Consider the following 17,116-nt stretch of genomic DNA (forward strand, 5'->3'; position numbering starts at 1 on the left):
TCCCACTGGGCCTGGCAGTTACCACCTTCTCCTGCCACAGCTATTTAGGAAATGCCAATGATTAGTGATTGTTATCATGGTAATTAAAATTCCCTGGGAACAGCTTGGCTAATATCCATCAGTATCTGCAGTCAGGTTGGCCGTGAGCTGAAATCATAATGAAAACCTCGAAGCAAAGCTCAAAACAGTCTAAGGCAAGAATTTAATGCCGCTGGCCACCCCCTGCAAGAGCCTTGGCAACTGTGCGGGTCTCTTCTGATTAAATGGCATTTTCAAGGCTGGCTGCTTTGCTGGCCTTATCATAGCAAACCACACATGGGGAGCAGAATGGGGCTTTGCAAGGCTTCTCCAGAAAGCACATTTTCTGAGCTGTGGTCCTCAACTGGCATGAGGTGGGGGTTAATTCCCATGAAGGGCTTTTCCCACCAGTGTTCTTGGGGAGGGGGCCAGGCATGGATGCCAGGCAGTGGGTGATGGGCCTGGAGACACAGAGCAGAAATGTCATGTAGCACATTTTGCAGGATGGGGTGGGCCCTAAGGAGAGAGAAGGTTGAGGATGTGCATGGGCTGACATGGAGGAGGAGAGGTAGAGGCTCGAACTCAGCTCAGCTGGGATCCATTACACCACACCTCAGCAGTCCTGCTCTCCCATGTGGAAGGGATTTTCCAAAATATTGACTGTGTTTTATGTACCTCTCCACGGATGATGCACCTGTGAGCCCTGGGCCTCTTGGCGGAGATTTGGGAACTGCTGCTTCTCCAGCTGCTCAGGATCACCGGCAGCCTGGCCTGGTCTGGTGTTTGTCCTCTGTGGCACCAGACCTTCCACCAGGACTGTAGCACTAGCAGAGGAGAAGCAGACAGCCCCAGGCCCTGGCATAGGAACTCCCAGGGAACGATTGGCCCTTGGGCAGGGACCTACCCCCTGGACCCTCGCAAGGAGCTACAAGCCTGGCAGACTGGTACAATCATAAATGCCTACTGAGGGCCTCCCCGGTGGCGCAGCAGTTGAGCGCTGGGTTGCGAACCTGCCCGCGGCCTCTGCGGCGCCGGTTCGATCCCCGGCTGCTCCCCGGCCACCGGAGGAGGGTCCCGCATGGCGCGCAGACCTCTCCTGCCGCCCGCTGCTCCCCTCAGCAGTGTACTTCGGTCCTTCTGCCTGCTCTGCTCCCCGCTCTGGCTCTGGTGAATTCTCTCACCCTCCCGCGCTTCTGACTGTACCCAGTGCATGTATAAACAAAAACAAACAAACAAACAGATAAATAAATAAATAAATAAAAAATAAATAAATAAATGCCTACTGAGCAAAAATATCAGGGTGAGTTATATGAAATTGAGGGGAATTTTTGTCAGTAATATATGGCTAAATGCTCCCCAGAAGGTTGAATATCAGCAGCCCGATGCTTTAGATTCTGTGCACTTTATCGTATTTTCCAAAGGCATTTACTGATCAGTGTTTCTTAAGTGGGGGCAAGAGTGGAGGTGGGTTGTTGCACAGGAGGTGAGGCTTGGACACCTCCCTACCGTGATGGCTACCGTGATGCCAGGGGATGCATCTGGGGCTGTGGGTCTTGCTGGTACTCGAGTTAGGGCTGGAGCAGGCGGCTGCCTTGTGCACTGGAGTTCACAGTCAAGAAGGTTCACTGGAGCTTGTTCTCCACTGCAAGCCCTGCTAGGCACCTCCTCTTTATCCCTCTTTAATCTGAAACAGTAAGTCCTTTTGATTAATCACAAGAACTTGAGTGAAACCCCAGGCCACTCTCCTAAGAAGGCAACAGACCATAGAGTAGGACAGGTTCCAGCAAACAACCATAGCTGCCAATTCATTCATCTAACCAGTATTTCTTGAGTACCTACAATGTGCCAGGCATGTGCTAGGAGCTTCAGTATTGAGCAAAAGTGCCCTGACCCTCCATCCTGGATGGCAGAGCCTAGTGGGACACAGATAAAAATGAAATGACCAACCAAAAGGTTGTCAAACCCAAGTGTTCATTGATGGACAAGTGTATGATAAAATGCAAGAGCTATAGACTGTGGGGTTTTATCCAGCCTCAAAAAGGAAAATCTGGGCCTCCCCGGTGGCACAGCGGTTGAGCACTGGGTTGCGAAGCTGCCCGCAGCCTCGGCAGCGCTGGTTCAATCCCCAGCTGCTCCATGGCCACCGGAGGAGGGTCCCACATGGCGCGCAGACCTCTCCTGCAGCCCGCTGCTCCCCTCAGCAGTGTACTTCAGTCCTTCTGCCTGCTCTGCTCCCTGCTCTGGCTCTGGTGAATTCTCTCACCCTCCCGCACTTCTGACTGTACCCAGTGCTTGTATAAATAAATAAAAATAAATCTTTAAAAAAAATAAAGGAAAATCTGACCTATGTCGCAACATGGATGAACCATGAGGACATTATGCTACAATAAGTGAAATATACCGAATACTGTTTGTATAGTAAGTCCTAGTTAATAGATCAGTAGATTCATGGAAATTTTGATTTTATGCAAACCAAGACATGAGAGCAGGTCCTTAAAGTTGTTTAGTCCATTGTCAGCTGGGATTTTTTTTTTAAAGATCTATTTTATTTATTTATGCATACAAGAACAGGGTGTAGGCCAGAGGTGTGGGGGTGAGAGGATTCACCAAAGACAGAGTGGAAAGCAGAGCAGGCAAATCTACTGAAATACACTGCTGAGGGGAGCAACAGGCGAGACAGGAAAGGTCTGGCCGGGGATTGAACTCATGCTACGGTGGGTGGTGATAACTTGTTAGTGCTGAGATTTAACACCTTGCACCACCAGGGAAGCCCTGGGATTTTTTTTAAAGATTTATTTATTTATGCATACAAGAGCTGGGGTACAGGCCAGGGGTGTGGGGGGCGTGAGAGGATTCACCAGAGACAGAGTGGGGAACGGAACAGGCAGATTGACTGAAGTACACTGCTGAGGGGAGCAGCGGGCGAGTCAGGAGAGATCTGCTGCACCATGTTTGGTTGCTCCCTGACTAGAAAGTCGAACTCGTGCTGCAGTGGTTGCCAAATTGCTTCATAGGTTGCGTCTTAACCCCTTGCGCCACCAGGGAGGCCCTGGGATTTTTTTTTTAACCTCAACATTATAACAAAACAATGTTGACTGCAGGGCCTGCTAAATGTCAAATACTGTATGTATGTCAAAAAGACACTGTGGGAGTCCATTCATATAAGGTGTCCAGGGCAGTCACCATCACAGACATGTAGAATAGTCACCACGGGCAGGGGAGGGAGGAGTTATTCAATGGTTATAAGTTTCCATTTTGCAAGATAAAGAGAGTTCTGGAGATTGCACATCAGTGTGACCATATTATATGCTGCTGCACTATACACTTAAGAAATGGGTAAGATGGTCAATTGTGTGTTGTATTGTACCACAATTGAAAACTTTTAATTAAATGAAAGAAAAGAACATGCCTAGTGATAGGCCAGAGCAATGATCCCAGCTCTGCAGGAACAGCACGAGAGACCTCAAGGTGAGATCTCAGCGAGTCCCAAACATGTGCTTGGTGCTATGGAACCCCACACACAGCTCAGGAGCATTTCTTGTCCTCTCCCACCAAAGCCACGTGACTGAGTCAGCTTCAGGGCCGTGACGTCCACTCCCATTCAACAGACCCTAGACTGACCACCCACGAAGTTGTGTCCCAAGAGGGGCAGCAGGGCCCCCAGTCCCCTCCTGCAGCTCCTACCTCTCGTGACCTTGGGGCCTGGTAGGTGCCTCTCCCAAGCCCACCACAACATGGAACTGCTCCTGAACAGGATCCCCAGGCCAGACCCCAATCCCAACAGGAAGCATAGTGTGAGGTCCCCACCTTGAGGATGCTTAGCACTGGGGCTCAGTCTTTCTTCCTGGAGGGCAGTCTGACCATATGCATGTCACTCTTTGACCCAGCAGTTCTGCTCCTCGGAATACTTCTGAAGGCAATCTCAGCACCCGTCAGATGATGTGTGTGCAGAGATGATGGTGCAGCACTGCTCACAAGAGTGAAAAATTGGAAACAATTTAAATGTCCAGCAGTGGGGAGCTGGTTTAATTAAGTTCAATAAATCCAAACCATGGAGCCATTAAAAAATGATGGTGGAGTCCATTACTTATTAACACGGAACAGCTGCCATGATATAGCACTAAGTAGGGGCAAAAGCAGGTTGCATCCACATGATCCTATTCTTCTTTAAAAAAAAAGAAAATATACATATAGGAAACAGCATTAGAAAATTCACAGCATAGTTTGAGCAGGGCTTGTTCTTTGTGGTAACCTATATAGTATGATTACCTGTAGTTCTACGTTTTACTTTTATTGTCTAGTTTTCTATGCTCTGTATATATTTCTCTTCTCCGAAGGAGGGAAAAAAAGGCTGAAGAAGGGTGTGGTGCAGGGCCTAAGCCCACCTGGGCTCCACTGTTCACAGATGGCCCTTGAGAGCTTACTGCATTTGGCTCCCCTGAGACCCAACCCTGTTGGGGAGCAGAGGGCTGGTGTGCTCAGGGAAGGGCAGGCATAGCCGGCATATTGGATGCTCGGGGCTTTGCTTAGCAGAGGGAGGCCAAGTGAGTGCCTGTCCTTGTCCTCTCCTGTGGCTTCCTGGGCACCTTTCCTCAGGAGCTCTGCAGGGACTTGGGGGTCTTGGTGCCCCTGCCAAGTTTATTTCCTCTCCCTGTGTGGCGTTTCCTGCCCCTCTAGATGTCCCATCCACTGTAATGGGGTCTGACCCACTAAGGGTTTGCTCACCATTCAGCCACCATGACTGAGCATCTGTTTTGCATCTGTAAACTGGGACTCCATTGTGGAGTAGAGGCCAGCCCATGGTGGGGTAACCTTGGGCAAGGTGCTTGACTTATCAGAACTTCAGTTTTCCCTCTGAAAGGTGCAAATAGTAACAAAGCTTCCTCAGAGAATGTCACCACACATCTCTGGGAATGGGGGAGAAGACTTGTTGCTTTTGCAAAAAAAATGTACTTTTGTGAAGTTTAGACCAATATATATGTATGTGTGTGTGTGTGTGTGTGTATACACATATATATACACATTTGTGTATATATATATGCGTGTGTATGTATGTGTATATATATACACATTTGTGTATATATGTGTGTGTGTGTGTATATATACATATATATAAAGGGGGGGGTATGAGGATTATAGGGGGTTTTCCCAAAGGGGGCTTCTCAAAGGATCCTTCCCACCAGATAGGTGCTGCATTTTTCAAGAATCACAAACAGCAGGCCCTTCCCACACAGGGTACCTGGGGGAGGGAGGCTTGATTCATGCCAAGGGCAGGGCTTGGGCTCAGTGGCCCTTTGCCTGGCACACTGGAGTATAAAGAGGTAGCCTTGGAGAAACAGATGCGCCTTGATCAACGCATGAACAGTCCACGCTGCAGTTAAGTGCGGAGTGCACACAGTCCCGTTGCTGAGCGCACACAGTCCTGTTGCTGAGCTTGAGTTTCCCTAGGAAAGCCTTCCGGGTAGGTTCCTGGGGAAGCGCTGTGTGTGCTCCTGGTTGGAGAACCCTGGCGTCCTGAATATTAAGACTGTCCTGCAGTAACCGTGCTTGGTTGAACTCCTGCTTCCCAAGTGAACATAAATCAATAAATGAAACCCGCTCCCCTTTTTTTTTTTTGTCTGGCCCCTATTAACATCCCACAGAACTAATGTGGTACAGATGAAGTTTAGGGAATGGGCAACACTGTCCTAGAGATAATGAAGGCAGACCCTGGCCTTCTGATTTTAATTTGTCCATTTTGAATAGGGAACTTGGTCTGCTGGTTATAAAACTGAGGTGATCTGTGTTCCAGAGCAGCACATCTGTCGAGTGATGGCTCCAGGCCTGGCACTGGGCAGCAGCGTTTTTGTCCATGCTCAGGTCTGGCCCTCAGGGCCTCCCTGTGAGACAAGGTCTGTCCTGATGAAACAGGGTCTGGGAGGCTGATGTCAGGTCTCCCAGCTGCTGGGTGACAGACCCCAGAATTCAAGCCCAGGACTTCTGCTCTGTACTGCCCAGGCTTGCTTTTCTCTGAGAAGGCCACATCATTCCTTCACATGCTCCCACTCCTCTTCCTAAATACCCGGTCTATATTTATTCCTAAATATCCCCTTCATCAGGAAAGAGATTACGGAGCACTTGGTGTTTTCTGAAGTAGACGTTAGGAGTTCAGGGACCTTATCTCAGTCACTGCTCTGACTTCTAATCTGTGGCTCTCTCTGAGACGGCCCTCTCTCTCTGCCGCAGACACTCAGCCCAAGAAGCTCTCAAAAATTGGCTTCTAATACCATAGTGTGTCCCTTCCTCCAGCCTCTTGTCACTCTGCCCCATGCCCAGGGACAGGGTGGGCAGGAGAAATACAGGCGGCATCTGTGGAGCAATTACTGGGTGCTGTGTGCAGCACCAAGCACTTCCCAGCTTTTCCCCCAGTGGCATGGGGGCATCCATGGAATGGGACACAGTACAGGGAAGGCAGTTCTGTACCTTACCTCCAAGCACATGTCCCCTGCCTCCAGGTCTGGAAGAGGTCAGGAGCCTGGTTCTACAAAGGGCTCCCCAAGTACATCTTGCCACTGAAGACCCCTGGCCGGGCTGATGACCCACACCTCCGACCTTTGCCGGTGGAGCCAGCCGAGCAGGAGCCCAGAAGCACTGAGACCATTCGTGTCTACACATGGGCCCGAGGGAGAGGTAAGTCCCCTTTGCCCTCTCTCCCAGCACAGCTCCTCACCCTCCTCCCAGCTGCCAACTGAACCCTGCCACGGGCCCAGGCCAGTGCCCACAACACCCTCCATGTGACTCAGACTGGTGCTTTGTCTCTCCCTATGCCCTTACATCCTGACCTGTACCTACACAGTTGGCTGGACCTCAAGCATGGTGATAGCTTGTGGGTGGCAGGGTTCTCTGGGCCACTTAACAAACAAGCACTAATTTGGGGGCAAGGATGCCTTGAACGGCATTATAGATCTTTGCAGAAATGTGATGTCCATTGAGGGTTTTTTCAAATTATGAAAATGCATCTTTGCAAGAAAGGCCTGTACCTTCCCTTTTCAGTGCCTGTCTTGCATCTCAGCAAGGGAGGATTCCTGGCTCCCCTGCTCCTAATGAGCAAAATGACTTTGTGCCCAGGGTTCCTGGGTATTTGTGGTGGCTCACTGATGGGGGTGCACCATAGGGGGCCACCATCAGAAGGGGTGCTCTGCCCCACTTGGCAGTACAGCTTACATGATGTTTTCCTATTTGGGGTTTCATTTTCAAAGTTCCTAGTCTCATAACTGACTCTGGAGGTGGACAGGGCAGTATGTCATGCCCCCATCTTATGGATGAAGGGCCTAAGAGCCCGAGAAGAGAAGGGACTTACCCAGCTGATGTGTCTGGCAGAGCTGAGACCAAAAGGCAGGCCCTTGCCCTCTGCACTCTGGCCCCTTCTGCCCAGAGGTGTCTGAGAGCCAGGATCTGCTGAGGGTTCCAAATGTGGCCAGGCAGCCTGAGATGAGGGGCTCATCCTGATCCTGGGGAAGGTGGGCTCCAGATATTAGCAGAGGCAGCCGCTCCTCAGGTGGCCTAGAGCATCTCTTCTTTTGTGCCAGGACAGTGCCTGACCATCTTTTTATCATTTGTACTTACTTTTTTTCATGTTACAATAGTAAGACCTGTTAATTATAAAAGTTTGAAGGTAAAAATACCCATAGGTCAACCCTTTTAGATATAACCAGCATATAACACCAGCATTTTCTCTAGATATTTCTTACTCAATGTCATCTGGCTCTTTGCAGCCAATCTTCTGTGATAATTCTGCTGAACTCCGTTTGCATTTCTGATTCCCATGAACTCACCTCCCGTCATCCCTGCCATAGACAAGTTTCTGTGGGGACCACAGGTGAGGGCAGGCAGAGCCCAGCATGCAGTGCAGGGAGCAGGCCCAAACCAACTGACTTGAGGGTCATTGGGATCACCCAGCCCCTGGAAGAAGTTGGGTTGAGGGGTGGGGATCGTATAATTGTTAAGAAAGTAGCTGCCCTTTCCCCCCCATCCCTTTTCCATCCTCAGAACCAGGACTCTGTCCTGTCCCAGCCTTGTCCGGGTGCATCCGTGTGCCCCAAACCAGGGAAGAGACATGCTATGGAAACAGAAGCTGGTGGACACTAACAGGTTTAGACTGTTGCTTGAGGAGAGGAGACCCTGAGCTCCCACCCAAGGGGCCTCATTGCCCTGTCCGCTTCAGGGTCAGCACTGTCACACCCATAGCCCTGGGGGGTGCAGAGCCTCTCCTCCTTGGCCATGCAGGCTTAAATGGCCTTTTAATTGTGTGGGGAGGAAGGCCAGTGGCCCACAGCACTGTTTATTAACTGAGTTTTCACCGAGGCCAGGCCTCTTCATGAGAACTTGGTCTCTGCAGGCCCTGTCGGAAGCCCCCAGGCTCCCAGAGCACAAGGCAGCACCTCCAGGCCCCAGGCCAGGTGCATCACAGCCCTGTAATTATCAGTGCTGAGCCGGAGCCCAGATGGGAGACTGAGGTGTCACATCCAAGAACAGCAGGATGGTGAGGGCTGATGTTCCAGGGGGGCATCAGCACCCACCCAGAGAGAGATGCACTGCATAGGCATGGATACATGTGCTGGGTACGACTGAACATGGGGAAGCCCACAGGGGAAAGTTTTGACCCCATCAGGCACCACTGGCTGGGGGTGGAGAGAAGCTGTTCCTGGGGTCAGAACCGCAGTTTGGAGTCCAACTCCATGTCTGGGGTCACAGGCTACATAGCCTGTTCACCCCAAATGAGCAGGGTACCAGGCAGAACAAAGAGTGACCAGCAGTAGGGTGTGGGCTTCCCTACCACACAGGAAGCTGCATGTGGGCAGGACCATGACTGTCCTAAACAGACCCGATAACTTCAGCAGGTAGCGCACAGGAGGCACCAGGTAGATGCTTATTAGAGGAGTGAATGGAAGAATGAATGGATGAGTGAACCATCCCTCTGCTCCAGATATTGAAAGGCCCATGAGGAGATTTCTGCTAATGCCTGCAGGCTCTCCTGGGCCAGGCATCCATTGGATAGCCCCAGGGGACACTGGGAAGCTGTTTAAAAAAAAAACCCACCCTGGTGAAGTTACTTTCCTCCCAAGCCCCTGCCTCTAGAGACCCAGGGCCAGCATCCCCGCCCTGCCCACAGTCCCTCCTCATCCTGACAGCAGCTCCCCTCTTATCTTCTCTCTGCACCCGTTCCTTCATTCCCACCTACCTCTCTCACTCTTTGCCCTCTCAGCTGTCCTCTCAGCTCCAGCTTCTCCCCCACCCCAGCCCACCCTGTTTTCTTTCTCATGTCCTGTTAGAAGAGGAAGGCTAATCAATACTAGAAGCCATGAACTTTTCAATCCACAGAACAGTTGAAATTTATTGATGTCTCTGAGATACGTTCCTTTCCTTCTTCCTTTATGTTTTCTTTGTTCATTTTTAACTACATAAGAACACATGCTATAGTTCAACAAGTTAAACAATTTAATTTCAAAAATTGAAATCTGTTTTGCTTGCTATCATCTCCAAACTCCTTTTTCCCTGTTCTACAAACATTATACGTGATATAGGGGTTTTCTTGCTTTTGTTTTAACAATAAAAATACTTTCTTACCTATTATTCTACAAGTTGCTTTTTGCACTTAGAATAATATAAGCACCCCTCCATGTCAACAAAGTTTATGCTTTATATTTTTAGTAGCCAAATAAAATCCCATCATATTGTGGATTGTGATTCAATTATTCACCTACTAATGAACATTCAAATTGTTTCTGGCTTTTCACCACTGCAAGCAATACTGTAATATCCTTGTATGGATATGATGCTTTCGTTTCCAGGGGCTTTCTTAAAATGGGGTTAAGTGTTCTAAATTTCCAGACATTCCCAAATTATATTCCAAAATGTTACCATAATTTATACCTGCATCCTTGCCTGCCATTAATGTTATTGGTGTTTATCATTTTGACCAGTATACTAGATGGAAGCTTTCTACTATATTCATTTGTACTTTTGAGTATCTCTTCACCTTTATTTTTATTGATTATTTAAGTTTCCTCTTTTAAAAACTGGCTCTGCTCATTTTTCACTAAACTGTGTATTTTCTTATTGATTTGTAGATGTTTCTTATGTTAGGGATAGTTAATGGGTATAAAGACTTCCCTTGACTTAACACCTTGTTGGACTTCCATCTTTGCTTATATTATTCAGTACTTTGCCATTCAAATCTATTTTGTCAGTCAAAAACAGTATGTTTTTATTTTTGTGATGTCAAGTATGTCTGTTGTTTGTGGTTTCTAGGTTTCCTATCTTGCTTTGAAATGTCTTCCTCATCCCAAGGTTAAAGAAATAAAAAGTCTGTTAATTGAAAAGTTTAAAAGAATAACGCAAACTATTTAAATATGATAAAAGTCCCAAAGAAGAAAAAAATGAATACCAAATATATTAATTTGGTGATAAAGGACTGAAATCACGTTCTGTCAAAATGCAAGTCAAGAATACCCCCACCATCACCATCATTCAGTAATACTTTGTAGTATTCGATATAATAAGGCAAGAAAATAAAATCATCTAATATTGGAAAAGAGAAGGAATTATCTTATTTGCAGATGATGTGATCACATACCAGGAAAATCCCCAGAGAACCTCCTAAAACAGCTTACTGGGATTAAAATAGAAATTTCAGAAGTGACAGGACACAAATTAATAGTTTACACAAAAAATCAATAGTTTTACTCCATGCTGACTAATTAGAGGTGGAAATGGAAAAATCCATTATTCATAGTTTCAACAAAAATTATACAATTCCCAAGAATAAATTTCAAAAGAAAATTATAGGTTCAGTGTGGAAAAAAATTACAAAATCTTTTCAAAGGCCAAAATAAGACATGAACAAAAAGACAGACAAGAATCTAAGTCCTTCCAAATTAAAAAGTGTAACAATTCCTCTCTGATTCCCTGTGAAATTTTTAGAGTGGACTGGATTCAAATGTCTCCATTATCCAATGGGATCCAAGTGTACCATAATCATGCAGTGGAATATTATTCAGCCTTAAAAAGGAGTGAAGTACTGACACATGCTACAGCATGGACAAACCTTGATCACACTATGCCAAGTGAAAGGAGTCAGAGATAAGAAGCTACATATTGTGTGATTCTATTTATATGAAATGTCCAGGATAAGCAAGTCCATACAGGCAAAAAGTAGATTAGTAGTTGTAGATTAGTGGTGGGAGGTGTGGGTAGGACTGCTAATGGGTGCAGGGCCCCTTTCAAAGGCGATGGGAATTCTGCCGAAGTAGAAAGCAGTAATGGTTGCACAACTTTGTGAATATACCAAAAACAACTGAGTTTTATTTTCAAAGGATAGATTTTATGGTATATGAATTATATATTCCCTCAGTGTTGTAAGGAAGTTAAAGAATAGCTCTATGATGTTTTTTGCAAGAGCAGTGGGAGGAGTTGCCTGACCAAATGTTGAAGCTCACTATAAAATTATGATGCCAATAAAAATGATACAGTGTTGGCACCAGAATAGTGTATTTGTTGATAGAATAAATAGATACATGGAACAGAACAGAGAAAGAATAGAATTGAACATAGGTAGCTTTTCAATTCAGTGAAAAAAATAACAGGTTTATTTAACAACTGGAGATAGCGTATTAGATTTTCCATCCCATTCTCTGTGTATCCACAAACACAGAATCTAAATGTTAAAAATAACACAATGAACATTATTAGAGAAAACTTACAAGTGTCTTTTCCTCTCTCTGTTATCTCAAAGAGAGCTCTGGCATCTTCAGGATAGGTAGGCTACCTATCTGAGTTTGCTATTCTGTCTTTCCTCTGTACTCTGTGCATTGATTTTGGCCAAGGACTTGCCTGCAGACCCCTTGGTAAGCCCCATTCCGAGGTGCTCCTAGCAGGACATTATTCTTTTCCCAGGAGTGAATACAGAAACATGTAACCTGAGCCCCTCCTGGTGACTGTCCCCAGAATTTGACCTGGCTACCTCTGGAAAGGGCTCTGTCCCCCCACCCCTCATCAATCCAGGTGGAGTGTGTGCTCCATACTACTTTTCCCTTGAAGATCTTTACTCCAAGTTTATGGAAGTCAGCTTTTGTGCACACCCAAATATTCCTTTGTGAAATATAAGATGTGCTTGGTAGAATCAGCAAAGTTAACTTGGGTCTTAATCCCTTTAAGTAGGCCACTTCCTCTACAGGCTTCTTTCCTTTGAGCTGGATTCCCACCCTAGGACTGTGTATAGAGAGGTCATTGCTGGCAATACAGGTAGAGGATACCATATTAATCTGGTTTATTTGGCTTTTTTCTCATGTACCAGAAAAGCTTAGAGGAAGTCAGCTGCAGCTTTGTTTCAATAGTTCAGTGACATAAGAATGGATACCTTTAAAATTCTTACTCTTTTTCTCATGGTCACAAAATGGCTGCTGTGGCTCCGACTATCACTATAAAGAAAGGAAGGAATTCCAAAAGGGAGCCTGGACACTCAGGCCTTTAGCTCCTACAGCCTTACATTGTAATAAAAGTAGGCATTGGACAAGGCTGCTCCTTGTGCTGTCTATGCTCTTCACAGTGTCTGCCTTACCAGTTGCAGAGCTGATTCCCCATGAGAGCCAGAGAATTGAATTTATCTGACTTAAGTCATTACTTGTAGAAATTATTCTCAGTTAGAATGTTGTGGTTCTCTACCTCCAGCACCCAGCATACTTACAGGATGGGACTTTGCAACCTGGAGGCAACTCTGGCTGGGTCTGCCCTATGTTTAATCTACCTCACCTTTCTCAGTGTGCCTAAGCACCTGAAACAGGAGCCTGAAGCCGGGGACTGGAGTCTGTGCAGTGTTCAGAGTGTTTTTTAGGATGCATCTTTTTCTCAGATAGGAGCTGATCAGATAGGAGCTCTCAGATAGGAGGTTTTGCTGTGTTTGTCTCTCCCTAGCACCGGTAGGTGAGAGAGGTCCTCTAAAGTCTTTGTCACTGTCCTGTGGTAAGCCTTTGCACTTTGCCCTCCACCTGAATGCTAAAGAGAGTACAGCCTTCCCTCAGAAAGTACAGATATCCATTTCCTTCCACCTCCACTGATCCCCACAGAGGTGGCAGAGGAACCTCATTTGGCCAAAATCCCCCTACTGAGCAGCTGAGCTCCACATAGCTCCCCCTGAGGCTCAGGTCACAGCCCCTCCCCAAGACCTCTGCAGGAAACCTCCCTCTTACTACCCCCTTCCACCTGAGCCGAGCACAGCCTTCCTGGATAGGTTTAAACAGATTTACACACTGGATCTCTTCAAGGTCTGTTGTGGAAAAGTACTTCGAGGTTTTGGATTTGTTCCAAATGGGTAGTTTTAAGAAAAATAGGAGTTTCTTTATCACTCTGTTGGTTCACTAGATTTCAAACAATTTTTTTTTTTAATCCTAAGCTGTGATTCTGTTTGCAGTTTGGTGAAAGCAAGCTTCGGGGTTGTTTGGGTTGAGTCTGGCTCAGCTGAGGCTACAAATGTTTTCCTGGGGCACCCTTCCTCACTGACTCCTCAACTAACCTGCCCACCTCCACACCATCTCTGCCACCTCCTTCCCACCTCCAGAAGCCAAGTCATTGGGGGCTGCATTGGCCTCAGCCAGAGCTCTGTGACTCACGGTCATTATCTCATCTGATGCTCAGAACAGCCCATGGGGCAGCTACAGACAGTGAAATTGACTCTTTGTGATGGATGAGGAGGGGGGAGTCTGCCCAAGGTCACACAGACTGTGACTAAGAGCGCCTGGAGCGCCTAGGCCCCAGGCTCCCGACTCCCCACCCATGTGCTCTGCTGTGAGTGCTGTCAGGTGAGCTTACTAGTCAGATCATCCCACACTGACTTCCCTCTTTCATATTTGATCAGAGGATTTTGATTGCCAGGAAGAGAACGCTGAGGCCAGCTGTGAGGGGTTGCTGTCAGGGTGCCGGGGGAGGGCGTCCCAGAGGCAGAATGGAGATGAAGGCTCCGAGGCCTGTGGGTAGAGGAGCATGGTGGCAGCTCCTCCTGCTTCTCAGGGAACTCTCCAGTGAGCTCTGGTCCCTGAGCTCTGCCCACTCAACAGCTGTACTCAGCCCCACTTCTGCAGGCCTTTCAGTCTCAGCGTCTTCCCCCACATCAACATGGGGAGGAAGGCATTGGCCCAACACATTCCTGCTCAAGCTACCCTTTTTGCTCTAATCCGTATCCTATCAGACAAGATAGTTGCTGTGGCCAGACAAAGCCATTTACCTGCAAAGCAGAGCTGGGGTAGTTTAGAAGGGAATTTGTGTCTCTTGCTCAGTAGGCATTGAACCACAGAATTGAGTATGTTTATATAGCCAATGAGGTAGGGAGCTCTCTGTCACTGGGAGCATTCAAGCAGAGGCGGTGTACTATAGTGGGGATACTGTGGCTCCGAAACTGGAAGAAGTGGCTGTGGTCTGTTACTGTGTATCCAGTTATGCCCCACATTGTTAGCGCAGAAGGAGGGGTAGGGGATACAGTCTATGCCCAAAACTGAGACAGCCACTTGGCCTCCAAAAGCTTTGAACCTGAGACCTCTGTCTTGTTAGCACAGAGCCACAGTCGACTGAGCTAATAAGCAGTTCCGTGGCAGCCGTTTCTCCATCAAATGCATATGCTGTTTCCTGACTTCTTAACGCAGCGTGCTATTTATACCAGTAGATCCATTCATTCTTAATGAACCATGGTTGTGGATTGTAAAATGTTTTATTTTCAGACAGGATTGCTCACTGCCCAGAGCCAGCTGTTGCTATGCCGCCTTCCTTCTCTCTCTGTTCCTGAGAAATAAGCATTTTGGAGCTCTCTTAGAGGGTGCAGCCACCCTCTCCGAGCCCCCAGCCCACCCCACAGTGCTCCCCAGCAGACTCAGTTTGTCATTTCTGACACGCTGGTCTGGATGTGGGTCATGCATTCCCCTCAGCCTCTGGAGCCTCTGGGAGTGTGTATTATGTGCCAGGGGGCCAGGCTGGCTGAGGTGTGGAGGAGGCAGGGCAGAGCAGGGGGCCTCCGTATTGGGGGTGGGTACCACCTGTCCCTGGATGGTCGAACATTTGCTGGTGTTTCAGGTCACAAACTGGTGAGCAGCAGTGACTCAATTTGGCTCACTGCTTAAATTCACTGGTGACTTTTAAAACATGAAGAGTTCTCATTAAAAAGAATACGAAGTCCTGGCTTCTCTTTTGAAAATCAGAAGAAGGTCTGCCAGTACTGCCCTCCCTGGAAAACATGGTAAGCTAAGGAGCATCTCACATGGGGCTGGCATTCTCTGGTTTACCCTCTTATCTCCAAACTTTGATCACCACCCTTGCGAGTTACTAAAAAGAAAGTGAACCAATTCCACATCTCCATGAAAAGGAAGAGAACAGATAGACGTTAGACCACAGGGTCACTTATTACAGGGAAAGGTCCCTGTGTCCGTGAAGGAGTCTGCCTTACTGACCCTTCCCCTGCCATATCTGCCATATCTGCCATATCAGATATATATCCTTCCTCCTGATCCTGACCCCAAGCTCCTGCCCAGTGTGCCTCTGTGTCCTCTGAGGAAGGTGACCCACCTCTATCACCTTCAGGGCCTCACTAGTAAGGGGTGAGTGGGTCAGCCCTCATAGAGCTTGTATTTTTTCATGGGAGGACCCTGGGTAGGAAACCTTAGTCATTAGAAGTGCTTCTACCTCTCTGAGTAGAATGGGAGTCAGAGGCAGGGACAGAGAATCAGTGCTCTTCCTGCTTTCATATCTTACAGTTCCAAGTCCAAGGAATGAGGCTTTCTGGAGGAACTTGGGGGCAGGTGAGAAAGCAGCCCAGGGTCCTATACTGAGGCTGCCTCTACTGGAAAGAGCAGCCCCATTTCAGCACTGGCCATGCCCTACACACACACACACACACACACGCACGCACACACACGATGCACACACATACAGTCCTGACGTGTACCAGGGAAACCCCATCGACCCACCCAGCACCCCACCCTGTCGCCCACACTGTGCTGGTGCTGAGCTGTCTAAGTGCTTAAGAGCCGGCGGGTCTTCCTTTCAAAGTCCTGTCCCCAGGATCGTCCCTACACTTAATCGTGATCACCTTCTCTCTTTTCATTTTACTGCCTGCCCCAGCATGGGTTCTAGAGTCCTGGGGAGCTGAAAGTACCTGGGATTGTTTTTATATAAAGATGATAGACACCACCAAATACACACACAGAGAGATGCAGGCTCCAGAAAGGACTGTTCAGAGAAGGAGGGGGAGGCTGACTGTCTGGGCACGGTCTGCGAGGGCTGTGTCCAGTGTACACCCTGGCAGCACTGGCTCTGGTCTTCATGATGGAGGTCTGCTATTTGGGTCCCAAAAATAAACCAAAAAAGCCACAGCTAAACATTCCTGTCTGTGACCCCACCAGTCCTTGGGGGACTGAAAGCCACCCATCCGTCTAGAGACTGGAGAAGGGGTGGACACCGTGCTGAGCTGCCCATGCCCACTGTGGGCCTTTCTGGGACAAACGCCAGCAGTCAGTTGTCAGGATGTTCGCTTGGCCACCATCTTTCCAGGCTCACCTAAGGACCGCGGTACCGTTTTGGTCTTTGAGTTGACAGAGGCAGTGCAGGCCTCAGCACTGAGTGGCCACTGTGGTTATGGTTACGCGTTGCAGACTGTGCATCCCTTATGTCAACCCCCAACAACCTGTGATATGGGGTACTAATATTGTTGCTTTTTACATAAGAGGAAACCAAGACACAGAGAGATCCAGTAACCTGAACTATAATCTAGGCATGGGCAGAAAGAAAAGTAATTCCAGCATTCAAGAAATACTCTTCCCCTAAATCTCAGCAGAGAAGCCCGGCCATATCCTGTGCAACTGTGTTTCAAAAGAGAAACCTATGCATGCTGATTTGGCTTGACCTTCAGGTTAAGGCAACTCAGCCCAACATGGGGGGCATTCGGGGGTGGGGGTAGGCAAGGTGAATGGAGGGGCAGCCAGAGAACAGAATCCTGAATGTCAGTAAGCCGCGTCGCCCACTGCTGTGCCCATCCCTGCCCCCAGCAGCTCTTCTGCCTGTCCTGGGCGTCCTCCCTGCC

General features: G+C 48.0%; 1 protein-coding gene across 4 annotated transcripts in view; it reads left to right on the plus strand.

The window, feature by feature from the left end:
- Positions 1-17,116, plus strand: part of RPH3AL (rabphilin 3A like (without C2 domains)) — a 128,545-nt gene that overhangs the window by 98,810 nt on the left and 12,619 nt on the right. For all 4 annotated transcript variants that reach the window (XM_037494362.2, XM_037494361.2, XM_037494359.2 and 1 more), the window contains one exon: positions 6,513-6,687. In XM_037494362.2, coding sequence (XP_037350259.1) covers positions 6,513-6,687 — 175 coding nt within the window. The remainder of the gene's footprint in view (positions 1-6,512; positions 6,688-17,116) is intronic.

Source organism: Talpa occidentalis, unplaced genomic scaffold (genome assembly GCF_014898055.3).
Source record: "Talpa occidentalis isolate TD23 unplaced genomic scaffold, MPIMG_talOcc4v2.1 talOcc4.7, whole genome shotgun sequence".
NCBI classification, from domain to species: Eukaryota; Metazoa; Chordata; class Mammalia; order Eulipotyphla; family Talpidae; genus Talpa; species Talpa occidentalis.